Genomic DNA, 26,699 nt, shown 5'->3' on the forward strand with positions numbered 1-26,699 from the left:
GAATCTTGAGAAAGCGCTCTGTAGGTTGCTTTCTTGTTCTCAGAGAATGACATTGAGCCAGGGTGTGAAATTGTCCACTGATGAGGAGGAGTTGGTGGTTGGTAATAGCCATGAAGGGTAAGGGGCCATAGAGTCCAGTGACACTGTATTCAAGGCTAGGGATTTTAAGGGAGGAGAGGATGAATGTCTGCAAGCAGGAACGTCTCAGCCTCTTGCAGGGCTGTGGAGGAAACCCATCCCCCATCTGACCAGCACAGGAGACTGTCCACAGGGGAGAGGCTGGCTCAAGAAGGTGAGATGTAGATAATACTTTAAACCACTTTTGATCACATTCATACTTTTAGCTTTGATACAAGGAGTTTTATGAATAATTAATGTACAAACTATATTAAGGCATGATTGTTACTTTTTAATATGTATTGATCAGTTTTTACCGTTTTTTTATTAATCAATGCCAAGATTTCTTTTGTTTTCTTTCACTTTAGTGATGCAGTGCCCGGTGACAGAAAGTGGCCCGCTTTTTACCTCAGGAATTAAGAAACATGTGAAAGACAAAAGAATTTCAAAGACTGCTAAGTTGAATGTTTCTCTTGCTTCAAAAATCAAAACAAAAATATTAAGTAAGTGCTGTTAGTTTCAAAGACTGCTAAGTTGAATGTTTCTCTTGCTTCAAAAATAGTAAGTGCCGTTAATCTTAAAGTAGGTTTATAAGAGACCTTTTACTTTTCCTTGGAGAGTTGATGTATTTGCTACCTTATTTTATCAAAATTACTAAAATGAATGACTGTTTTGTTAGCTGACACTTTTTTTTCTTTGATTCTTCCTATCTCCTTCAACTCCCATTAGTTGGATGTTTTGATGATTTACCCTCAGTGATGACAGCTGAATCTTCAGTGGGGGTGAGGCTGGGGAGTCCCATGACACTATCTCCTACAGTGCAAAGAAAATACCAATGTAACTTTTCTGGAAAAGAGCCAAACAGAGTAGCAGATCGTATTGGCATGCTGTAGCGGCTGGATGGTGGGGATGTTTTTTAGAATCCCACATTTTCCCTAAGTACTTTAAAAAGTTATTAAATTTTATGAAACTTATTTTATATGCATTATACTTTTATTCAGTGGAATATGTTATTGAATAATGACATGAAGCAGGGAGGCAACAAGTTGTCAGACTCAGTTCCTGTGACTGATCGATCTCATTATGTAGAACACTGCCTAGGCTCCAGGCCTCTTATTCCTAACTCCATATATACTACATTCTGTATTCCTCATCTAATCTCTAGATTTTATTTCTTAAGGTCTAAATGCTGGGCTTATATTCTTTTCAAAACTACATCTGCATTGTTATTCTCTTCTTTTCCAGACTTCAATTAAAACTTATAAAGGGAAATATAGTTTGTCTAAAATAGTTTTACTAAGGAATATAAAAATGTATGAAGGCAAAAGCTCAATTTTAACATATTTTAAAATCTTTTTTACAGACAATTCTTCTATTTTCAAAATCTCTTTAAAGCACAACAACAGGGCATTAGCTCAGGCTCTTAGTAGAGAAAAAGAGAATTCTCAAAGAATTACAACTGAAAAGATGCTTTTGCAAAAAGAAGTGGAGAAACTGAATTTTGAGAACTCATTTCTTCGCCTAAAGCTAAATAACTTGGTACGGAAGCTATATTATTTTAGATCCTAAATTACAGCTTATAACTTTTAGCTACATTGCTATAGATACTATAAAAATGTTTTTAAAATCTTCAGTTGTGGAAAATTATTGAAAGTCAGTATGCCATGTAAAACTATGTTAAAGGACTAATTTAGTGGGTAACAAATTAGGTGTTTTAAATCTGCATCTAAATGTGTGTGGTTCGCAAACCAGTCTAATACCTTGATCAACATAGGAATGCTTATCATAAGCTATGCTTGGTGCACTAATACATTTTCTAAAGATGTCACAATTCTTCCAGTGAGTTGAAAGGAAGGGAGTTCCCAGAACGCTCTTATTCTCCTTTAATCGATACATTTCAATGGGCATAAGCCTAATAGGCTGAAGATTATAGTGGGTGCTTTTCCTTCCAACATACAGTTTCCAGGGCAGTGAGAGCCAATGGTGAGCTGAACTGTAACTATAGATCTAAACCCAAAATGAGCAGAACTCAGCTTAAAATGGAAAATGACTTACTATACTTGGGGGTTGAATCCCCGTGGCTGACAAACTCTCTTGCCATGTGATATATTATAAGAAGGTAGAAGAATGTTTATAGGAAGATTTATAATTTTGATAGCTCCAAAACACTAAAGGTGTGTGTGTCTCTCTCTCTGTGTGTGTGTATGGCTACTTGTACTGTATAAAATAGTACTTTGTTAGCCCAATGTAATTCATATGGATGGTATTTATAAATGCATGGTATAATAAACTTCAAGTCATAGCTGATTAAAAGGGATCTGTCTTTGTTTTTACATATACAGAATAAGAAGCTTATAGAAACAGAAGCTTTCATGAGCAATAGCTTGATAACTGCAATTGAAATGAGCAGTCTCTCAGAGGTAAGTAGACTCTGTATGTAAATAGTGTCATTTTTTAGATTACTGAGATAATTGAGATTAGTTAAATAGTATCAAAGGTTATAGATTCATATTTCAAACTTTAGCAAAGAAATGGTGAAAATATCAGTGTTAGCTGGCTGATGGCATATTATCCCTTTGTATAACTGGTTATTGAAACTTTTATACAAACTTAAGTTTTTATTAAAAGTAACAGGATTAGACAGCTCAGTGGAACATATTGGCCCCTAAACAGACTCAGAAACATAAAGACAGTGGTAGAAAGAGAGTATTTCAAATTAGGAAAGACCTTATTATTTTTTTTAAAAGATGGATACAATTGAAAAACTATTTGGGGAAAAAAATAGAGACAGATCCCACTTTATACCACTTTCTAAAATTAATTCTAGATGGATTTTATTTTATTTATTTGTTGAGTTGGAGTCTCACTCTGTCACCCAGAGCTGGTCTCGAACCCATGGACTCAGGCAGTCCTTTCACCTTGGCCTCCCAAAGTGCTGGATTACAGGCTTGAGCCACTGAACCCAGCAAGGGCTTTGTTGTTGTTGTTGTTGCTGTAGTCTCGCTGTGTCACCCCGGATGGAGTGCAGTGGCACGCTCATGGCCCCCGCAGCCTCAACCTTCTGGGTTCAGGCTATCCTTCTGCCTCAACCTTCCAAGTAGCTGGAACTACAGGTATGTGCTACCACGCCCAGCTAATTTTTTTGATTTATTATAGAGATGAGATCTCATCAAGTTGTCCAGACTTGTCTCTAACCTGTGGGCTCAGGCAGTCTTCTCACTCGGTCTCCCAAAGTGTTGGGATTATAGGCATAAGCCACTGCACCTGGCCACTGCACCTAGATTTTAATGTAATAAAGGAAATCCTGTAAAATGAGAAGAAAATACATATGAATTTAATACCTAGCAGTAAAGATAGAAACCATAAAGGAAGCATTTAATGGATTTTTCTCAGAAAAAAATTTTCAGAAAGTTAAAAGTCATAAAAATAAAAGATAAATTACAAACTTGGAAAACTAAACATATGACAAAGTATTAATATTATCAATAGCTAAAGAGCTTTTATAATCTAACAAGGAGAATGCAATCAGAAAAATCAGGAAAGGAGAAATTAGTGAAATTAACCCATATCTCTAAATAGGAAAAATAGTATTGTGAAGGATAATGAGAAGGCAAAATATACAAACTGAAGAAAGTCCAGTAAAGTCTCCATTTTAGATGAATTTCTGTGTAGATTCTGGGGGCAGTTTAGTGCTTCAACCTGTGCCTATTAAATGGGGTTGCCTGGATTTAGATCCAGCTTCTTGCTTCCTGGTTCTATGACCTTGGACTTAAGCTCTTTGGACCCTAGTTTCCTCATCTGCAAAGGAGTGGATAAAATGGTAGTATATCTACAAAGAGTTACTGTAAGAGTTAAATGTGGCTAGCACATGTTCTGATAATTTAAAGAATGTAGTACTTATTAGTTATCATTCCTTTTTTATCACACACACATTTTTTTTTTTTTTCCTAAATTTTCGGCAAATCCCTTCTTTTAAAACTCGTTTATAAGATTCTTTATTGGTCAGGCTCGGTGGTTCAACCTGTAATCCCAGCACTTTGGGAGGCCAAGGCAATTGGATTGCCTGAGCCCACAGGTTTGAGACCAGCCTGGGCAACTTGGCTAGATGGCATCTCTACAATAGTAGTTCCGGCAACTTGAAAGACTGAGGTGGAAGGATTGCCGGAGCCCAGCAGCAGCACTGGGGTGGCCATGAGCCTGGGCACCAAGCCTGGGCAATGGAGTGAGACTCCAACTCAAAAAAAAAAAAAAGATTCTTCATTGAATTTAAATGCATGATCTTTGTGGTAAGAAGGTATGAGCTCTTTCAACCAATGTAGTCATTATTTAGTTTCTTTGTCAGACTTTTATGAAAGCTAGCCAAAGAATAGGTCCTTTGTTGTCTAACTTAATCCACATTTGAATGCAGAAATGCTGTGTGTAAATGTCCATGTGGAATCATGTTCATAGGAGGTGTGGCTAGCTGCTAGCATTATGAATGTGCTACCTAGCACAACCAGTGAAAGGGTATGCCTTATACATATTTAACAGCCCCTAAGGAGAAGAGGTACATTTCTCTGGGTAGATGGGTGAAGAAAGTTAGGGAGGGGGCTCTGTTTTGCTTATTTTGCTCTTTTTTTTTTTTTGAGTTGGAGTCTCACTCCATTGCCCAGGCTGGAGTGCAGTGGCACACTCATGACCACCGCAGGGTTGCTGCTGGGCTCCGGCAATCCTTCCACTTCAGTCTTCCAAACTGCCAGAACAGAATTGAGTTGTTCTGATAAGTAACTAACATGTGAATCTGCAGTGAGGTATGCAGAGTCAGTAGAGGGATTGAGTTGGAGAAGAAGAGGAAGAATCCAGTTTGGCATATGAGGAAGTGGGGTGGGTCATATCACCCAGCCCCCAAGGAACTCCGGAAGACAGATAGCCCTGAACAAATTGCTCAGCTGTTTGTTGTAAGTGGATAGGATATATAGGGCCCCTTCTGTCTATTGGTTCTTTATAAGATCTTTAAGTTGACATTATTCCTAAATGCTTTCTGTGTGCTTCTTTTTGGAGAACTGGGCTGAAGAGGGTTGAGGTAGCACTAAGGTAGGATTAAGGAAATGTGAGCAACAGAGAGCAGGTGGATGGAGGAGCTGGAGGGCCAAGGCACAGACTAACTGTTGTGCATCAAGTTTTGTAATTTCTTTTGTTTTGGTTGTTGTTGAGCAGCAAAGGTAATGAGTCATGTAGGCACGTGGTTCTAACATCAGAACAATACAGAAAAGTATAGAATGGATTTACACACATGCTTTTGTCCTGCCTGGCAAGTGTGGAAGTCTGGATTCCCCATTTGGCCTTTGTGCTTTTTCAAAAATTAGTTGACCAAATATATGTGGGTCTGTTTCTAGACTCTTTTATTTCATTGGTCTTTTTGTCTATCTTTATGTAGATACTACATTTTCTCAATTACTGTAACTCTCTAGCTTTTTTTTAATTATTCAAAATTTTTTTAGTTATTCTAAGTGTTTGCTTTTCCATGTGTTTCTATATGAGTTTTAAAACCAGCTTAAAATTTGGCCTTATGCCTGTTTCTATTACAGCTTAGCTCTGTAATAGAAAAATATGATTGTATGTTGTCTAATTTTCCAGTCTTTATTAAATAATTAAAACATTTTTTGGCCTCCCAAAGTGCTGGGATTAAAGGTATGAGCCACTTCACCTGGCCTATCTGATGATTTTTTAAAATAACGATTTGTTGTTGCTGGCAAAAAAAAAAAATTTGTGCCAAAACATTTAGAAAATATGAATAAGCAAAACTATAAAAGAATATTAATCACCCAGACTTTGGATTTTAAAAAACCATTTAAAAATATGTATTATAAAATCTAATAATATATCACAAAATACATATGTAGACATGAATGTATTGCATATATTGTATATGTGTGGTCTATGCATATGTATTTGTTCCTATGCATAGAGGAATGATGGGAAGGTTATATAACAAAATATTACTATTGATTATCTTTGGTTGGCATGATTAAGGAGGAACTGCATTTTAGCCTTATCATTACATTATTCTCATTAAACTGTTAGAGGCTAATGCAAAAGTTGTTGTTTTACTATTGATTTCATTGTATAATGTGGTACTTTAATAACAAACATGATTTAGTGAGGCTAGAAACTTTGATTTTTTCTATTTTCTTTGTTCTTTTCAAAAATAGTTCCATCAGAGTTCCTTTCTATTACCAGGAAGCAAGAAGAAACGAGTTAGTAAACAGTGCAAGTTGATGCGTCTTCCATTTGCAAGGTAAATACTGGTTCAGAGTACATAGATTTCATTTTTTTTTTTTTATTTTTACAAATTTAGGGGGTACAAGTGCAGTTTTATTACATGGATATATTGTGTATGTGGTGAAGTCCGGGCTTTTAGTGTACCCATCACCTGAATACTGAACATTGTGCCTAATAGATAACTTTTCAACCATCACCTGCCCCCCACCTATTGGAGGCTCCAATTTCCATTATTCCCCTCTGTACACCCTTGTGTAACTATTGTTTATCTCCCACTGATAAGTGAGACTGTGCAGTATTTGACTTTCTGTTTCTGAGTTATTTCTCTTAGGATAATGGCCTCCAGCTCCATCCATGTTGCTGCAAGACAGGATTCCATTCTTTTTTATGGCTGTGTAGTATTCCGTGGGGGGGGGCGTTCATATACATATATACCACATTTTCTTTATCTAGTCATCTGTTGATAGACACTTAGGCTGATTCCATGACTTTGCTGTTGTGATTAGTGCTGTGATTAACATCTGAGTGCAGGTGTCTTTTAGATATAATGATTTCTTATCCTTTGAGTAGATACCCAATAATGGAATTTTTGGGTGAAATGGTAGTTCTGTTTTCAGTTCTTTGGGAAATCTCCATACTCTTTTCCACAGAGGTTATACAGCCACTTTGGAGAACAGTATGGAATTTACTCAAAAAGCTAAAAATAGAACGACCATATGATCCAGCAATTGTACTACTGTATATATACCCAAAAGAAAGGAACTCAACATCCTGAAAAGATATCTGCACTTCTATTTGTTGGGGCATTATTCACAATAGCCAAAATGTGGAATCTAACTAAGTGTCTATTAGCAGACTAATGGATAAAGAAGATGTGGTATATATACCAAATGGGATATTATTCAGGCCTAAACAAGAATGAAGTTCTGTCATTTGCAATAGCATTGATGGAGCTGGAAGCCATTATGTTAAAGAAAATGAGCCAAGCACAGATAGACAAATATTGCGGGAGCTAAAAAAGTGGATCTCTTGAAGATAGAGAGTAGATTGGTAGTTACCAGAAGCTGGGAAGAGAAGGAAGGCGGAGGGAGGAGTGAAGGAAAAAAGAGAATATAAATGTTTTGATTACCACTGAACTGTACTCTGAAAAATGATAAAGATGGAAAATTATGTATATTTTATCTCACAATTTTTTAAAGTTAAAATTTTATTGATTTCATGATCACAAAATATTCTGTTTTCTTCTAAAATTTTTATTATTATTATTATTGTTTTTTTTTTTTTTTTGAGTTGGAGTCTCACTCGGTCACCCAGACTGGAGTGCAGTGGCTGCTCCCGGCCACCACAGCCTCGCCTGCTGGGCTCCAGCGATCCTTCCACCTCAGCCAAATTTTTATTATTTTTGCATATACATTTAGATAGATCTTCAATCTACGTAGTATTTTGGGTACAGGGTCATGATTTATTTATTTTTTTTATGTGGCTATCTCATTGACCTTGTGCCATTTATTGAAAAGACCCATTCTTTCTCCCACCTCATCGCAATGTTATCTGTATTATAAATCAGGGGACTGGATATGTATGGGCCTGTTTCTGAATTCACTATTCTATTATATGAGTCTTTTTTTTTTGAGTTGGAGTCTCACTCGGTTGCCCAGACTGGAGTGCAGTGGCTGCTCCCGGCCACCACAGCCTCGCCTGCTGGGTCCGGCGATCCTTCCGCCTCAGCCTTCCAAGTAGCCGGAATTACAGGCATGCACTACCACGCCCGGCTGATTTTTTGACTTATTGTAGAGATGAGGTCTCGCTGCCCAGGCGGGTCTCAAACCCACGGGCTCAGGCAGTCCACTCACCTCAGCCACCCCAATGCACAGGATTACAGACTGAGCCACCAATATTACCCGCTTTAATTATTAACTTTATAGTCTTGCTGTTTGTTCATTTGAATCTCTATTTTATTTATTTGTGTTTGTCAACATCAGCTTGAATATTCTTGGTCCATTGAACTTCCATAGGAAGTTTAGAATCAGCTTGTGACTTTACACACACACACACACACACACATACACAGAGCTAGAATTTTGAATGGGATTATGTGAAATATAGTTTCATTTGGGGAAATTTGACATTTTATACAATTGTTCCATCTATAGAGGTAATATTTTATTCCATTTATTTAGCTATATTATATTTTCTGTCTTACAGTTTTTTGCATAGTGTTGTTACTGAATATCGTAAATTTTTTTTAACTTATTATATATATGTATATATGTATTATATGTATGTTTCTTTTTTTTTTTTAATGGAGTTTCACTTGTTTCCCAGGCTAGACTTGAACTCCTGAGCTTAAGTGGTCCTCCAGCCTCAGTCTTCTGAGTAGCTGGGATCATGGGTATGTGCCACTGCACTCAACTTTATTTTATAATTTTAATGCTATCCTGAATGTTATTTTTTAAAATTTCATTTTCTTCTTGATGCTAGCACGTAGTAATTCATGATTATCTAGTCCCCTGATTTATGATACACTCTACTGAGGTGGAAAAAAAAAAACTTTACAAGGTCAACAAGATATCCACATTAAAAAAAAAAAATGACTCTTCCCTCACATCATACCCAGAAGTCTGTGTAGATTGAATATCCAAATGTAAATGGGGAAAAAAGTACAGAATTTTTAGATACTGACTTTATTTCTAGTGACCTTGGTATTATTTCTGATTGTTTTGGTGGTGTTTTTTCTTCTGTATTTTATATGAATATAATTTTATTTTTTGTGAATAAAGACAGTTTTCATCTCCCTTGCTCTCCTAATTTATAGACCTTTTGCCGGACTCGGTGGCTTAGCCTGTAATCCCAGTGCTTTGGGAGGCTGAGCTGAGTGGATTGCCTGAGCCCGCGGGTTCAAGACCCGCTTGGGCAACTTGGTGAGACCTTATCTCTACAATAAAATAAAAAATTAGCTGGGTGTGGTAGCACACGCCTGTCGTTCCAGCTACTTGGAAGGCTGAGGTGGAAGGATCGCCAGAGCCCAGCAAGTCGAGGCTGCGGTGGCCGGGAGCATGCCACTGCACTCCAGTCTGGGTGACAGAGTGAGACTCCAACTCAAAAAAAAAAAAAAAAAAAAAATTATAGGCCTTTTATTCTTTTTTTCTTACCTTGTTGCATTGCTACTGCTTGTTCAATACCGAATAAAAGTAGTAACAGTGGACATTCTTATTTTGCTTCCATTACTAAATATGATGCTTTTTCTTGGGTTTTTTTTTCTAATCAGGTTATGAAAGTTCCCTTATACTCCTGTTTCCTGAGAGTTTATTAATGAACGGCTGTTGAATTTTGTCATATGCTTCTTTTCACTATTAAGAAGATACTAGTATTTTTTCTATCAATGTTATGAATGTTTAATATTTTTATTTATCTAAAGAATTATAAGAATTGATTTTTGAATGTTAAACCACAATTGCATTCCTTCAATGAACTGATAATACATTCTATTTGCAAAATTCTGTTTGCTGATTTTTTAAGGATTCTACATGTATGTTAATGATGAAAATGGTTTATAATTTTTGTTTTAATATATTTTGTCAGGTTTTTATGTTTATATTATGTTGGTTACTGTAAAAGTATTGATACGTGCACTACTTTTTCTCTTTTATGGAAATATTTGAAATTTACCCTTTAAAGTACACAGTGCAGTGGTTTTCAGTCGATGTACAAAACTATGCAACCTTTACAACTGTTCAGTTTCAGAATTTCTATCGTTAAAAAGACATCTTTTATCTATTAGCAGTTACTTCCTGTTCTCTGCTCCCCTATCTCCTGGCAACCACTAATCTACTTTCTGTCTAAATGGGTTTGCCCATTTTGGACTTGTCATGTGAATGGAATCATACACTATGTGACCTTTTTTGTCTGGCTTTTTTCACTTAGCATACCATGTTCAAAGTTCATACATGTTGTAGCATGTATTAATATTTCATTCTTTTTATGACTGAACAATATTCTATTGTATGAACATATACCACATTTTGTTTTTCCATTCATCAGTTGATGGACATTTGTGTTGTTTCTACTTTTTGGCTATTATGAATACTGCTGCTATAAACCTTCGTGTACAGGTTTTTGTATGGACATATGTTTTTACTTTTCTTGAATATATGCCTAGGAGTGTCAGAGTAGGATTGCTGGGTCCTATGGTAACTCTGTGTTTAAAGTTTGGAGAGGCTGCTACATTGTTTTTCAAAGCTGCTCTACCATTTTACATTCCTATCAGCAAAGTAATAGGGTACAGATTTCTCCACATCCTCACCAACACTTGTTATTGTTAATTGTTGACATTGCAGTCATTCTAATAGGCATGAAGTAGTATCTTGTGATTTTGGTTTGCATTTCCCTAATGACTAATACTGCTGAGCATATTTTTGTTTGTTTATTGATCATTTGCATATCATGATCATTCTCTGTTGATTCTCTTTTCTTCTTGAGTTTAAATCATGTTTTTCCTGTTGCTTCATTTGTTGAATAATATTGGATTGTACCTGAACATTGGGAATTCAGTGTTATAGAAAATCTAGATTGAGTTATGTTTTTCCAGAGTTTTAATGTCTTAATTTTAGCAAGCAGTAACATTGTCTGAACCCCAAAGTCTTACTTCCTGTGACAAGCAACATCTGAAACTTCATTTTGGTTCTTTTATAGTTAGCCGGAATCTTCTTCACCTGTATGTAATTCAGAGGTCAGCGGAGATTTGGGAGAAGTTTATACACAAAATTTGGGGCTCTCCTCCCTTACCTGACATTTCCCCCCCTCATTTGACAGCTGTTATAGTTGTCCTGAATTCTAACCTTGAACCAATAACATTGGGGGTTTCTCACTTTTTTTTTATGTGGCGCTGACTGAGGCTCCCTTCTCCCAGGTATCAGTATCTTTCTACTTCAGTATCTTTCTACTTACTTTTTTGTCCACACTCTATTGACTTCTAGTAGCTGTTTGGCAGGGATTTTTTTGGGGGGGGGGCATTTTGTCCAGAATTTATAGTCATGTTTTGTAAGATTGGTCTGATAGCAGCTGTGTGGCCGTTACCGTAAGCAGAACCTCTCTGTTTATCTTTGTTAACTTGTTTCCTCAAGTGGTGTAGAAATTTCCTCTCAATAGCTGTTCTACTGGTAGCTGCCTTCAAAGTTTTCAGTTTTTATTTTTCTCATTATAACTTATTTAAAAATATCTATGATTTCTTTGGGGATGCAAGGAAAATCTTTACTGTTGGCAGAAGATATCCCTCTTCATTCTTTGAACTCAAGTATGTTAGTTTATCAGATAATTTTTGTGGGTTTCTGTCTTTTTTCCTCCCATCGATTTAACTACGCTAGGATATTGTTTTAGTGTATTTGGACACCTTTTGGAAACAGGAAACTTATTTCACACATGATTTTATGTACAACTATACTTGCTAGGAACCAAAGGAATACTCTGAGTATTTCATAGAATTAATTATAGAAAAAGTATAACTATGAGACATGACTGTTTGTAAGTATGTTTGAACTTTATTTATTTCACTAATAGGAGTATTCCAACGGTACGACTAGAGTTTGTGTCAGTTATCTTCTTTTGGGGTCACCATGACTAAGGAGATAAGAAGCATTCATTCCTATTTCCTTCCAAATTCTGTACTACTAGAAACTACCTATTTCCTACCTTTAAGTATCTTCATTGAATGTGAAAAGGTGCCAGGGTGTATTTTTGGTTGCATCTTAAATAGAAAGAACGATTCATGTAGTTTTCTACATAATTTCTATAAAATAATTCCTCATTTCATTCTCACTTGCCTTTAGGGTTCCATTAACTTCCAATGATGATGATGATGATGATGATAAAGAGAAAGAGAAAACACAGTGTGATAACAATATTAAATCAAAGACATCACCTGATATTCCTGCCTCAGTATCAACAAGGCAACGTTTATCAACTCAAAGTGACTTAGAGTTGTTACTTCTTAAAGAAAATAATCAGAATGTGTATGGTTTAGATGACTCAGAACGTATTTCTTCTAATGTTGATGTACTACCCAAAGGTGAGATTGTTTTAAAAATTTGTTTTGAGTATTAATGTTGCATAGTTAAATTAATCAGATGAGTCTTTCTGAGGGCAATGATGTATAAACAGTTAATAAGTTAGATCTCTTATGCTACATATTTGCTAATGTCTACCATTTAAAACTGCTGGTTAAAAAGTTAATTTAAAAGTAAATATTCCGACAAATGTCAGCTCCAGAGTGGCCTAATCTGCTGTTATTGTGGAAGCCATGTTTAGAAATGAAAATGCCTATAGAGCATTTCGTGGTATCTTAGTGTATAATTTGAAAGATAGTTTCCCCCTCCTTTTCATAGATAAGAAAATTGAGGGCCTAGATAGGTACAGTAACTTTTTCAAGATTATAACCAAATTGTGGTAAAGCAAAAACTTGAGCCTGGTTAATGATTGAGCAAGAAAAAAATGACACTTGCCTTTCATTTACATGGTATTCCTGAACGGCAGGCCTGTGGTGTAGTATGGTGCTTATGAATTTGTCATAGATTTTCACATTGGGATATGAAACCACAACTGAGTTTGGAACTATTTTTTCTTTCTGAAAATGTGTACGTGTGTGCGTGTATTTGTCATTTATATAAAATTTAGCTGCCTGCTGATAGCCTTTTGCTAGTCATCCTCCTCAGACTGATCACTGTTATTTGGATTCATTTGCTGGCCTCTTTCCACTCTAGAGCTGTATGTTAATGGCTCCACTTGGCTATCCTCCATTAGACTCTTGGGGCTGAGGCAGAATAAATTTTCAATATATATTTATATGTATATATCCATAGATACAAATATAAAATGTGACTTATGAATACTGTGATCATTTCTAGACTATTTTTTATAAGCATGGATTCTTAGTAATATAAGAATCTGAACAGAATGTGTCAGACATCCTATCTGTGAAATAGTCTGATTTCTAATCTAATTTGCATAAAGTAATGTATTACTTATTTCTGCATTTTCTTGTTCTTTTTTATATAGAAAGCCATTCTCACTCAGACCAAAGTTCTAAGAGTTCTCTAATGAATGAGATGAAGGATGCCTTGTCTATCAGCCACAGATGGGAACGACCTTCTCCTAGTAATGTGACTGAAAGGAGGAAGCGTGGGCCATCTTGGGATTCAAATGATCTTTCTGCAGACACTCCCTGTGTGACACTTTTAGATCAACAGCACATTTCCAGTTCAGAATTAAATTGGAATAATGAGATAAGTGATCATAGTAACAAAATGAATGCTGAAATGCAAAGAAATGCACAGTGTCTTCCTGAGGTATCTTCAAAGTCTGCCAGTGAACCTAATGCAGAGTGCGTGAATCAAGTTCAAGATAATAATGACTTTCAGTTGCAGAAAACTCTGTATGATGCTGACATGGATCTAACTGCTAGTGAAGTAAGCAACATTGTTATCGTTTCAACAGGCAGTAAAAATAAAAGTAATAAAAAAGCAAGTGAGTTTGGAATGAAAACTTTCAGAAAAGTAAAAGATTCAAGCTCTGAGAAAAAGAGAGAAAAATCAAAGAGACAATTTAAAAATAGATCAGATGTAGATATTGAGGAAAAGATTGAAAATGGACCAGAAAGAAAATCTGTTGTCCTGAATGACAAAAGGGATTCAGAAGATCCAGATTTTATCTTCAGTACTGAACAATTGACTCAAGTGAACTTACTGAAGAAAATAACCCCTCATAATGGCTTTCATCAAGATGACAGACAAAATACGCAGTGTAATAAAAAGAAGAGAAGAACACGTGTAATAAATGAGCAAGAGGAAACATATTTTTCCTCCCAAAGTTCAGATAAATTTCAGCAGGAGAGTAAATTTGATATGGGTCAGAATCCCCTTACTTGTAATAAAAGTAAAGCTCTTAGACAGACATTTGTGATTCATAAGTTAGAAGTAGATAATTTATTCTCAAGCCAAAAGGATAAAGTAACCATTTCTGAAAACCTAGAAATGACAAATGAATTTCAAACACTTGATATTTCCACCAAAGATAATGGAAATTTATGTGATTATGAGACCCAGAATATATTGGATTTGAAAAAGTATGTCGCTGATATGCAACCTGCTGAGCAAAATGAATCAAAAATAAATAAGCCTAGGAAGAAAGGAAATCGGAAGACAGAAATCATTTCTGGAGTGAACCACATGTCTGAGGATAATGATAAAGATGTGCGTGCCTCCAGGAAAGGCAATTTTGTCTTCCAAACCCAGGAGAATAAGGAAATTATCACTGGAGACCTAAAAAATTTAAAAGAGTTTCAAATTCCTACTCTTTTCACTGGAGATAACAGATACCTATATGATGATATGACCCAGAATGTGTTGGGTTTGCAAAAGCAGATTACCAATGCGTACCCTGTTCAGCAAAGCAAGTCAAAAGTTAATAAGAAGCTTAGGCAGAAAGTCAATCGGAAGACAGAAATAATTTCTGAAGTGAATCATTTAGACAATGACAAAAGTGTGTATTGCCCAGTAAAGGATAGCTCACTCTTTCTAACTCAAAAGGATAAGGAAATCATCCCTGGAAACCTAGAAGAGTCAAGTGAGTTTCAAACACCTGTTTTTTCTACCAGCAATAGTGGAAATCTATGTGATTATGAGGTTCAGAATGTTTTGGAGATGAAAAAGCAGGTCCATGATATGCAACCTGCTCAAGAAAATGATTCAAAAGTAAACAAGAAGCTTAGACGAAAAACATATCAAAAGACAGAAATAATTTCTGAAAGCACCCAAATGTATGAGAATGATAAAGGTGTGTGTGACCCAGAAAAAGGTAACTTCTTTTCTCTAACCCAAAAGGAAAAAGAAACCATTTCCGAAAACCTACAAGTCACAGATCAAAATGAATTTCAAACAGCTGACCTTCCAACCGAAGATAATGAAAATTTGTGTGATTATGAGATGCAGAATATATTGGATTTGAAAAAGTATGTCACTGATATGAAACCTTCTGAGCAAAATGAATCAAAAATAAATAAGAAGCTTAGGCATAAAGTAAATTGGAACACTACAGAAGTAACTTCTGAAATGAACCAGATATATGAGGATAATGATAAAGATGTACATGGCCAAGAAAGCTATACAAGAGATCTTGATTTTAAGATGAATAAATCTAAACAAAGACTTGAATGTGAAGGTATTACCAGTGGACACTATATGGAAATCAACAATAATGAAAAGGAAAATTGTGATCACATTTCACATTCTTGCAAACTAGTTAAAAAGCATAGGAAAGAGTCATCGGGCAAGGCAAAGAATGTTTTGACAAAAGGTAAGAACAAATCTGCTTTGCAGTTAACAGACTCTTCACAGACATTTATCTCTTTAGAAGCTGATTTAAAATATATCACTAGTGAAGCAGATTCTAATCCGGGAAACCCCACTGAACTACATAAGACTCAGAAACAAAGCACTACGACACTGAATAAAAAAAGAGAGAGAGACATTTCTTTTGTGGAAGAGATAGAAGAAGGAGAGTGCCAGGTTAAAAAAGGAAATAAAATGACATCCAAATCAAAGAAAAGAAAGACCTTCGTAGATCCTTCTTCAGAGAGCCATGAAACAGTGGAGAGAATTCTTGACAATGATCAGGGAAAGTCTGTTGAATTTGAAAAAGCTGATAAGGAAAACAATTTGGAGAATGAGAAAATGGTCAAAAATAAGCCAGACTTTTACAGAAAAATGTTCAAATCTTTATCTCAGATATATTCACCTACCATACAAGAGTCTTCCTTTGACAGTGTTCATGAAGATGCAGTACCTTTGTGTATTTCTTCTAGCAAAAATCTGATAATGAAAGAAAATTCTGCCCTGGAGTGCTCACCAGCATTTCAGTTAAGTGGTGACAAGCATGAGAAGATGAACGAAAGGAAATGTCAAGTCAACCAAAGAATGCAAAAATCAGGAACAGGTAGGTCGATAATCTGTAGTGATGACATTGTAGAAGTATTTCTTTTTGCGACTTATCCAGTAGGGTATTTCCTGTTATAACTGATATTTTTATGGAATTGAAAAACAAATAGGTAGCTGGGTAGCATGAGCTGCAGAAACAGCATGGAGGAATTTAAATAAATTCTAATGTCTTCCACAAAAGACATTTACAACCTAAAAAACTGGATGGCCTTTACTACAGAGTTGGCTAGGGCAACTAGTTTTTCATATGTCTCAAGGAAATTGAGTGTTTTAAGTGTGTATAATAATGAATTGCACTGGTTTTGTTTTACCAAAGACAGTTGCAGGTTTCTTGAGTTTGGGATTCTTTCTCCATTCAACAGCATATATAGGTGCTGTAGAGGACTGAAAACTAAGCAGTACCAACCCCTTTCCTCAAAATCCATGTATGTAAAAGTAACAAGCACAGGGGTGAGGCATGGTAAATGATTCTTGAATGAATGCACATCAGTTATGCCAGGGGATGTACTGGGGAGTAATTTTGACTAGAGGAATCTGTAAAACATTGTTAAATTGGTAGCATTTTAAGCTCTGAAGGGTCAGTAAGATTTTTACATGTAGTATTAACTTTTTGTTTTGCCCCAGTTTTTAAAATAATACTCATTCTTGAAAATTGAAAGTAGAGAATCAGCAAAAGAGAGGGAAAAATCACTTGGAAGAACTGTAGGCAACATTTGCTATGTGCTTGCAGACTTGACTCTATGGATTTTTAAATGTATATTTGAAATCATACCATTAGGACGTTACTTATCCCACTTTTTTTCCTTAACATTGGATTCTAAGGATGTTCTTTTGCCATTAGAAGTTTTGTAACACTAGACATTCCTATACCAACTAAAATGATTTACTGAGAGCCTAACATTTCAACATATATGTGTAGAACAATAGGGTTTAGTGGGTAAGTCCATTCTGGGTAAAAAGCATACTGAAGCAAAGGAAGCCCAAAGGTCTGAAGTCGCAGAGACATGTTAGGGGACCGCTGGGACATTTTCCTCTGTGCGCCCCGTGGTTCCTTTCACAGTGTGAGTTCATGCAGAGATGCCACATGAACATGCAGGCATTTGTGTGCTCCTATGGAAAGAGTTGAACTATGCGGAATTTTTGTCAGCCCATATGTGATTTCAGGATAAAAAGGTTGCAAGCTACTTTGAGAGCTTGTTTCAAATTTTAGCCTCTCTCCTCTCCAAATAGAATTAAGGTTTAAAATTTGCTGCAGTGGCAACTTGGATGGATTTAGAGTCTGTAATACTCAGTGGTCTATCATAGAAACAAAGAACAGGGTACCACATGTTCTCACTCATAAGCGGACCCTGAACATTTACCATAATACTATAAGAAAGGAATTGGCAATAACAGAAATACTGTCCTTGGGGGCGGGGATCCAACATCAGTAAGGGTACATGATTCAAACCAGGCAAAGTGAGGACCAAAGGGAGGCCCAAACTTTCCCTGCATGATGTCCACTTGTATACCTAATCCTGAATTGTACCCTGTCTTTAAATTGAAATAAATTTGCTGCAATGATTTGCAAACCACTACATAGCCCATATTATTTCGATCTCTATATATGGGGGGGGACCCAAAAAAAGCCTGTAATCTATTTATAAAAAATTGTGTACTTATTCTTACATGTTTAAACTTAAGTCACCTTCAAAATACTCTCCCTTTGATGCAACAGACCTATCAAGATGCTTTTTCCACTGTTCAAAAGTTTTTGAACTCTTCAATTTTGATGCCTTTTAGTGCTTCCGCCATTTTTTGTTTCAGCTCTTCCACATTAGCAACACGCTCCCTATGAGGACTTTTTCATCTGGGGAAACAAAAAAATACTTGCTTGGGTGAGGTTATGAATAGGGAGTGTGGGGCATGGGGGTCTTGCCAGTTTGGGTCAAAAACTGCTGAACATTCACTGTGGTTTGGGCAGGTGAGCTTGTAAATTAACCATCATGAAATGGGCAAACACATTGAAAGAATCTCTAAAAAAATTTTACTGAAACCAAACGCAGCTTCTCACAACGACACTGGCTGGTACATTGATGCCAATGGATTCCTGGAACACTTACCTAGCAGGAAAAGCTTATACTACAAGGGACCCACCCTCCAAAAGATAATTCTGGGGTTTTGGGGCCCATCTCATACTTTTACAAATATTTGTGGAAAATAATACTCTTTCAGGTGGCAGACCATTACAGAACTTGACAAATACCAGTTTTGTTTCGAAAATCACTGCTAAATCTGAAAACATGTCAGAAGATCTGTCTTTGGAGCTGACAAGCAGAAGAAGAAGGTGTGCTCCTATTTCTTTAAAAGAGCCAAGCCTCAGAGAGTAAGTATTTCAAGTGATATTAGAGTGATTTTAGTATGCTGCTATAAACATATATACTTAAAAGTAATTCTTGCCTGAATTAATACTTAAACACTTGTGACAATTAGTAAGACATATATTGTTGGCATGTAACAGTACAGTAGGATTTGGGTAAGATTTAAAGAAATGTGTTCTTTGAACAGGCTTTTTTGGGGGGTTATTTGGCTTTGGTTTACTTTTGTTTGGTTCTCAGTTTGTTACTGGCATTTTTTAAATTGTAGCTTGATAATTATAATTTTTAAAATTTATGATTTACAAGTCATTATTTTCCATATCTATTATCCCCATTTATTTATTTCCTACCTTGTTCCCTAGATGTTAAAGTGGTTTATGTGTCCTTTACTTTCAAAGAGTAACAGCCCTTTTTATTTTTATAAATTTCAAATATACCCCACAAAAAGAAGTGTCCTCCATCAGTTTAACCATTCCTCAGGCTCAACAGATATCAACATTTTGCTATATTTGCTTCATCTATCCTTTTTGTTGTAGTATTTTAAACATCTCAAGTATTGAGTGCTTTAATTTTTAAAAAAACTTCTGTAGATATTTTGAAAAATAAGAACTTCTTAATAAAGTTCTTAACTGAGCTAGACTATCACATCCAACAGAAGAGACACTTCTGACAGTTTAAGACAATACTCAACAGATGGCAGTAATACAAGGGAGGGTGAAAGAGAAGCAAATTAAAGGTAAAATAAAGAACTAAGGGACTTTTTAAAAAAAACAGCTTTATTGAGTTATCGTTCACATACCATATATTTCATCCATTTACAGTGTATATTTCAGTGGTTTTTTTTTTAAATATGTCCACAGATATGTGCAGTCATCACCACAATCAGTTTTAGAATATTTCTTTACCTCAAAAAGAAACCCCATACCCTTTAGTTATCACTCCCCTATCCCAGCTCTGGGCAGTCACAAATCTAATTCTGTCTCAATAGATTTTCCTATTTAGACATTTCACATGAATGGGGCCATAGAATGTGAGGTATTTGCACTGACTTCCTTCACCCAGTATGTTTTAAAGGTTCATTCATATAGTAGCATGTATTAGTATCTCAGTCTTTTTATGACTAAATAATATTCCATTGTATAGATATGCCACAATTTGTTTATCCATTTGTCTTTTGGCAAACATTTGGTTTGTTTTCATCTTTGGCTGTTGTGAATAATGCTGCTGTGAAAACGTGTGCAAGGTTTTGTATATAATTTTTTCTTTTCTTGAGTATATGCCTAGGAGTAGAATTGCCAAGTTGTGTGGTAACTCTGTGTTTAATTGTTTGAAGACTACCAGGCTGTTACCAAAGCAGTGGTACCATTTTACATTTCACCAATGGTGTATGTGGTTTTTGATTTCTCCTTATCCTCACCAACATTTGTTTTTACATGACTTTGATTCTAGCCATTCTAGTGGGTATGAAGTGGTCCCTCACTAGGTTTTGCTTTGCAATCCCCTGATGACCAGTGTCATTTAGCATCTTTTTATGAGCTTACTGGCCATTTTTATTTTTTCCTTGGATAATTGTTTGAGATCCTTTGCCCTTTTTTCAATTGGGTTATTTATCCTTTTACTGAGTTGTAAATTAACCTTTTTATTTTGAGCTAATTTTAGACTTACATCAAGTTGGTAAAAATAGTACAGAGGTTTCCCATATGACCCACACCCAGTTTTCCCTTATTTTAAAGTCTTACATGCCCACAATACAATGATCAAAATTAGAACAGTAGTAGCATTGGTACAATCCTGTTGACTAAGCTGTAGACTTTCACTAACATCCTTTTCTGTTTTAGAATTCTATCCAGAGTCCCACTTCACATTTATATATATATATATATATATATTTTTTTTTTTTTTTTTTTTTTTTGAGTTGGGGGTCTCACTCTATCGTCCAGGCCGGAATGCAGTAGCATGATCACCGCTCACTGCAGCCTCAACCTCCTGGGCTCAGGTGATCCTTCTACCTCAGCCTCCCAAGTAGCTGGGACTACAGGTGCATACTTGACTAGTTTTTAACTTTTTTGGTAGAAACAAGGTCTCACTATGTTGCCTAGTCTGGTCTTGAACTCCTGGGCTCAAGCAATCCTGCCTCAACCTCCCACGGTGTGGGGATGACAGGAGTGAGCCATTACACCTGACCCCACATCCCATTTAGTTGTGTTTCTCCTAAGCATCCTCCAACCTGCGACTGTTTCTCAGTCTTTGTGCCTTTGACACCTTTGAAGACTCCTGGTTGGTTTCTTTGTTGACTATCCCTTAATTTGAGTTTATCTGATATTTTCTCATGATTGCAATGCTATTGTGCATTGTTGACAAAAATTCCACAGAAATGATAATGTCCTTCCCCTTACATCAAGACTTTGTCATTCAGTATATCTCATTACTGGTAATGTTAGCCTTGACCACTTAGTTCAGGTGTTGTTTGCTGGGTCTCTTCACTGTAAAGGTACGATCTTTCCCTTTATAATTGATGAACACTGGGGAAGGTACTTGGAGTTTATGTAGTCCATTTCTCAAACTTTTACCCTCTAATTTTATCATCCACTGGTGGACCTTGCCTGCTACAGTTATTCCTGTGGTTTCTCCCAGTATAGTGATTTTCTGTTTCCCTCTTTCCTTCTACATGTATTGGAATTCATCTGTAAGGAAGAACTGTCTTTTTGCCCTCTATTTATTTAATATCTGTATGGACTCATGGGCATCTGTTTTGTTGTTTTAACGAAAATCTGGTACTGTCAACATTTATTTTGTTGCTCAAGTTATCCCAACTTTGACCATTAGGAGTTCCTTCAGGTTGGCTTCTGTGTTTCTTTGATAAGACTTCACACCATTTTGAGCACTTCTTTACTTTCTGATGCCCAAGATAGTCCAGGCTCACCTTGTGTTTTTCCTGTGCCAACCCCAGAACCAGGCTCTTTTTACAGAAACCTGGTTACCTTAATTTGAGGATTTTGTTTAGAAACAGAGATCTGAGCCCTAGGCATGCTCATTGCTTATATTGTGTTCTATTAGTTAGCCACTACTGCATAGTAATATTTTCATGAGGCTGGTGGCTTTAAACAACAGTCTAGACACCACTTAGGTGGGTGCTCTGCCAAGGGTCTTACAGAGCTGCACTACAGGTGTCATCCAGGCTGGTTCTCATCTGGAGGCTACACTGGGGAAGATCGGCTCCCACAGTCACACAGGTTATTGACAGAATTCACTTCCTTGTGGTTATAGGACACAGGGCCTCAGCTTCTTGCTGTCAGCTAGAGGCTGTCATTAGCTTCTTGCCACCTGGTCTCCCAGCATGGTTATTTACTTCAAAGCCAGCTATGAAGAGTCTCTAGAGCCAAATACTCTAGCAAGATGGAGGCTTATATAATGAAATGGCATCCCATCACCTTTGCCATACTCTGTTAGTCACAGCTCCTGCCTGTACTCAAGAGAAGGGCCCTATACAGAGCACGAACACACCAGTACCAGTAGGCAGGGAAACTGGGGGTCCTCCTTAGAGTCTGCCTACTGCAGTTCTTGTTGTTCTTAGATCCTCTCTGCAGACAGAGCTGGGAAATACATGTATGTAGAGTAACACATACATATACCCACTTTTTTATTTCTATATTTATCTGTATATATTATATAAACCATGAGTTGTACTAATACTTCTGATTCCAATTCAGTACCTCAGGATTCATTTTGGCCCTTAGCTTGTTACTAATTTCTTTCTCTGTTTATAACAACCAAAAATATCTCCAGATGTTGCAAAATGTCATCTGGGAGGCAAAATCCACTGGAAGTTGAAAACCACTAGTATAGCTTGTTGTTTTTATTGGAATGATACAGAATTTATATATTAATTTAGGGAACTAATCTTTGTAATATTCAGTTGCCCTATCAAAAACAGAGGCTATCATTCTATTTATTCAAATCTTCTTTTGTGTCTTTTAGAAGTGTCTTAAAAATTTTCCTTATGTAAGTTTTGCAAATATTTTGTTAAACTCAGTTATATATATTTTATTTTCTTGGTTGCTATTGTAAATGGACATGTAAATCATGCCCAGTGTTGTTTGTGTATATGACAGATGTTGAGTTTTGTGTCAGTTTATATCTTGCTACTTAACTGAACTTTTAAATTCTCTTATCTCACTGATTCTCTGGAGTTTTCCAGGTATACTATGATATCTTCTGAAAGTAGTTAGTTTTACTTCTTTTTTACCCATCTATATGCCTCTTATTGTTTTCTCTTATCTAATTGCACTGGCTAATACCTCAAGTATGGTGTAGAATAGTAACAGGAATAGTAGGCATGCTTACCTTGCTCCTCATTTGAGTAGAAATACTTTTGTTGTCTGATAAACAAGAAACTTGCTTTAGGATTGAGTTGTGTATATATAATTTATTATATTAAGAAAGTATCCTTCCGTGCCTATTTAGTGTTACCATGAATGAATGTTTAATTTTGCAAAGACTTGTTCAGCATCTATGGAGATAATCATATGCATTATTTTCTTAGATTTATTAACATGGCATCTGATGTCTTTTTTTTTTTTTTTGAGTTGGAGTCTCACTCCGTTACTCAGGCTGGAGTGGCAGTGGCATTCTCACAGCCACCCCGGTGACTCAGGTGATCCTTACACCTCAGTCTTCCAAGTAACCAGAACTACAGGTGCACGCTACCATGCCCAGCTAAATGTTTTTAGTTATTGTAGAGATGAGGTCTCATCAAGTTGCTCAGGCTGTTCTCAAACCCGTGGGCTAAGGCAGTCCGCTCACTTCGGCCTCCCAAAGTGCTGAGATTACAGGCTTGAGCCACTGTGCTAGGACCTGATCCTTGCATTCCTGGAATGAATCTCACCATGGTCAGGGTGTATGTTTTTCATAATGTGGTATTGGGTTTTTTTAGAATTTCTACATCAGTATTGAGTAGTGATATGGGTTTATAGTTATTCTTATTTCAAATGTCTTTATCTAGCTTAGGTATCATATTATAGTTGTTTTATTAAGGGAATTAAGAAGGTTCCCGTATTGAAATAATTTATATTTTGTTATAACTTACATTTTATTATAATTTATGTATCTTTACAACTATTTATGTATTATTTATATGTAATTTATAGAACATTGGGAATGTCTGGTTTTTGGTTTGGTAGGAGCCCGCTCTGAAGCCATCTGGATCTGGTGGGGTTTTTTGTGGAACATTTCTTTTTTTGTTTTGTTTTTTTTTGAGTTGGAGTCTCACTCTGTCACCCAGACTGGAGTGCAGTGGCCGCTCCCGGCCACCACAGCCTTGCCTGATGGGCGCTGGCGATCCTTCTGCCTCAGCCTTCCAAGTAGCTGGAACTATAGGCATGCGCTACCACGCCCAGCTAATTTTTAATTTATTGTAGAGATGAGGTCTCGCCAAGTTGCCCAGGCGGATCTCAAACCCACGGGCTCAGGCAATCCATTCACTTCAGCCTCCCAAAGGCACGGGATTACAGGCTGAGCCACCGAGCCCAGCTTGTGGAACATTTCTTAATAACTTTGTCTATTTTGTGTGTGTGTGTGTGTGTGTGTGTGTGTGTGTGTGTGTAAAAGTTGGTCTTTTTAAGCTTTCTTACTCTAATGGGATCAGTTTTGGTTATTTGTATTTTTATAGGAAATTATCCATCTCATTCAGGTTTTTAAATTTATTTGCATAAAAGTCTGTAAAAGTGTCTTATGAGCTGGACATATAAGGGAATTTTAAATATTTTTTCTTTCATTGATTATTTCACCTTTGTCATTTAATAGTTTTTGTTATTGTACTTTCTCTTTCTCCTTTTTTTTTTTTTTGAGTTGGAGTCTCACTCTGTCGCCCAGACTGGAGTACGGTGGCCGCTCCCGGCCACCACAGCCTCGACCTGCTGGGCTCCGGCGATCCTTCCGCCTCAGCCTTCCAAGTAGCTGGAATTACAGGCATGCGCTACCACGCCCGGCTGATTTTTTTTTTTTTATTTATTGTAGAGATGAGGTCTCGCTGCCCAGGTGGGTCTCGAACCCGCAGGCTCAGGCAATCCACTCACCTCAGCCTCCCAAAGGCGCGGGATTACAGGCTGAGCCACTGAGCCCGGCACTCTTTCTCCTTTTTTACTGATCAAGTTAGATAGTGGTTTGTTTTATTAATGTTCCCCAAAATTTGATTTACTAATTAGATCAATTTTTCTATTCTTTACTTCACAAATTCCTGCTTTATATTTATTATTCCTTCTTTGTGTTTGCTTTTGATTTATTTTATTCCTTTTCTTATTTTTGGAGCTGGGAATTCCATTTATTATTTTTATTCTTTCATTTATATGAATAAAGTATTTAATCAATTTTTTTCTGATTGGTGCTTTAAATGCATCCCACCGATTCTGACATATACTGTTTTCATTGTCATTTTAAAATTTCTCCTTTCACTCAAAAGTTTTTTATTAGGAGGCTTTAAAATGTTCAGGTAGATAGGCATTTCTGAATTTTTGTTTGTTTGTTTGTTTTTGAGTTGAAGTCTCACTCTGTCACCTAGACTGGAGTGCAGTGGCCGCTTCTGGCCACCGCAGCCTTGACCTGCTGGGCTCCGGTGTTCCTTCCGAACAGCCTTCGAAGTACCTGGAACTAGAGGCGCACGCTACCACAGCCGGCTAATTTTTTGATTTATTGTAGAGATGATGTCTTGCCAAGTTTCCCAGGCGGGTCTCGAACCCGCGGGCTCAGGCAATCCATTCACCTCGGCATCCCAAAGCGCGGGATTACAGGCTGAGCCACTGAGCCCGGCCCGTTTGTTTTTTATCTGTAAATTACAGTTTCATTATATTGTGGTCAGAGATTGTTTGTTCTAATATTTCTACTTTATGGAAGTTTTGTTTGAGACCTAATATAGGATCCATTTTTGTAACTGTGCTATGAACACTTGAGAAGAATATATAGTCTCCATAGTCAGGGTTTAAAGTTTGATGTGTACACAAGACTTCCTCAATTGATTATGTTGTTTCGATCTTCTGTCTCCTTATTTTGTGTCCATTTGATCTGCCTTGGACTGAGAGTGGCATATTAAAATCTGTCTTGTGTTCCTGTAAGTGTCTCCAGGTTTCTCCTGTAGGGTTTGCTTCAGAAAGGTGCTTACTCACCTTTTTGGTACATAAATAGCATAATTATTATTTGTTAGTTGTGGATTGTGGCCTTTGCTATTAAAAATGCCCACATTTGCCATCTTTGGTGCTTTAGGACTTAAGAGATACAGACTTTAAAAACATGTGTGTTGCCTTCCTGATAACTCCTGCCTCTCCTGCCCTCTGTACCTGTGGTGATTGTTCCAGAAAAGCAAGTCGCTTCGATTAGGATCTACTCTCGTGGGACTACTAGAAGCTGTGACATACCTTCTGTTTTCCAATTCCAAAAGGAAGAAAAAAAAGTGGCAGCTGGGTGACCATCACTCAGTATTTATACTGAATGTCCATTGTGATTTTTGCTTTTAAAAAACTTACCAGCTAATCTATTTAGCAAGTAATCTGCATGCACAGTAGATCTAAACTAAAATAGAACATTATTTCATTACAGCATTTTGCTATATTTAGTTTAGAATAGGTAGCTTTTTTGAAAGGATTAATTAAATTCTATCTGATTACTCAAGGCAGTAGTATATTGGCTCTGGAGAGGGGTAAAGAAGACAGAAACAGACCTCTCCATCTAATCTTTTATACCTTTTTAATTTGGAATCATGTGCGTGCATTTCTTCCAAAGTTGCACACACACACAATGTAAATAATAACTGTGACACCACATCTTGCAACGTGATGTAATACTAGGTGTGTAGATTAACCCTCTTCCTGAACAATGAAATTACTGCATAACATACTAAAAACCAAGAAATTGAATGCAAGCTGGGCTCGGTGGCTCAGCCTGTAATCCTGCGCCTTTGGGAGGCTGAGGTGAGTGGATTGCCTGAGCC

The 26,699-nt window shown here is 36.6% G+C and overlaps 1 protein-coding gene across 1 annotated transcript; it reads left to right on the forward strand.

Annotated features, from left to right (window-relative positions):
- Window positions 1–487: 487 nt before the first annotated feature.
- SGO2 (shugoshin 2) lies at window positions 488–18,733 on the forward strand. Its single transcript, XM_008069801.1, has 7 exons — window positions 488–620; window positions 1,481–1,656; window positions 2,460–2,537; window positions 6,309–6,394; window positions 12,204–12,442; window positions 13,429–16,362; window positions 18,579–18,733. The coding sequence occupies exons 1-7, from the start codon at window positions 488–490 to the stop codon at window positions 18,731–18,733; spliced, it is 3,801 nt and encodes a 1,266-aa protein (XP_008067992.1).
- The last annotated feature ends 7,966 nt before the right edge of the window (window positions 18,734–26,699 follow it).

This window comes from Carlito syrichta, unplaced genomic scaffold, assembly GCF_000164805.1.
Source record: "Carlito syrichta isolate Samal-C Ts95f unplaced genomic scaffold, Tarsius_syrichta-2.0.1 Scaffold312209, whole genome shotgun sequence".
NCBI classification, from domain to species: Eukaryota; Metazoa; Chordata; class Mammalia; order Primates; family Tarsiidae; genus Carlito; species Carlito syrichta.

What these genes read in the sequence shown, in the direction of transcription:
- SGO2 (XM_008069801.1), top strand. Translation starts at nt 488, where the DNA reads ATGCAGTGCCCGGTGACAGAAAGTGGCCCGCTTTTTACCTCAGGAATT. An exon ending in ATGCGTCTTCCATTTGCAAG is followed by an intron (nt 6,395 to 12,203) that starts GTAAATACTGGT and finishes ACTTGCCTTTAG; the next exon opens with GGTTCCATTAACTTCCAATG. An exon ending in AATGCAAAAATCAGGAACAG is followed by an intron (nt 16,363 to 18,578) that starts GTAGGTCGATAA and finishes ATACTCTTTCAG; the next exon opens with GTGGCAGACCATTACAGAAC.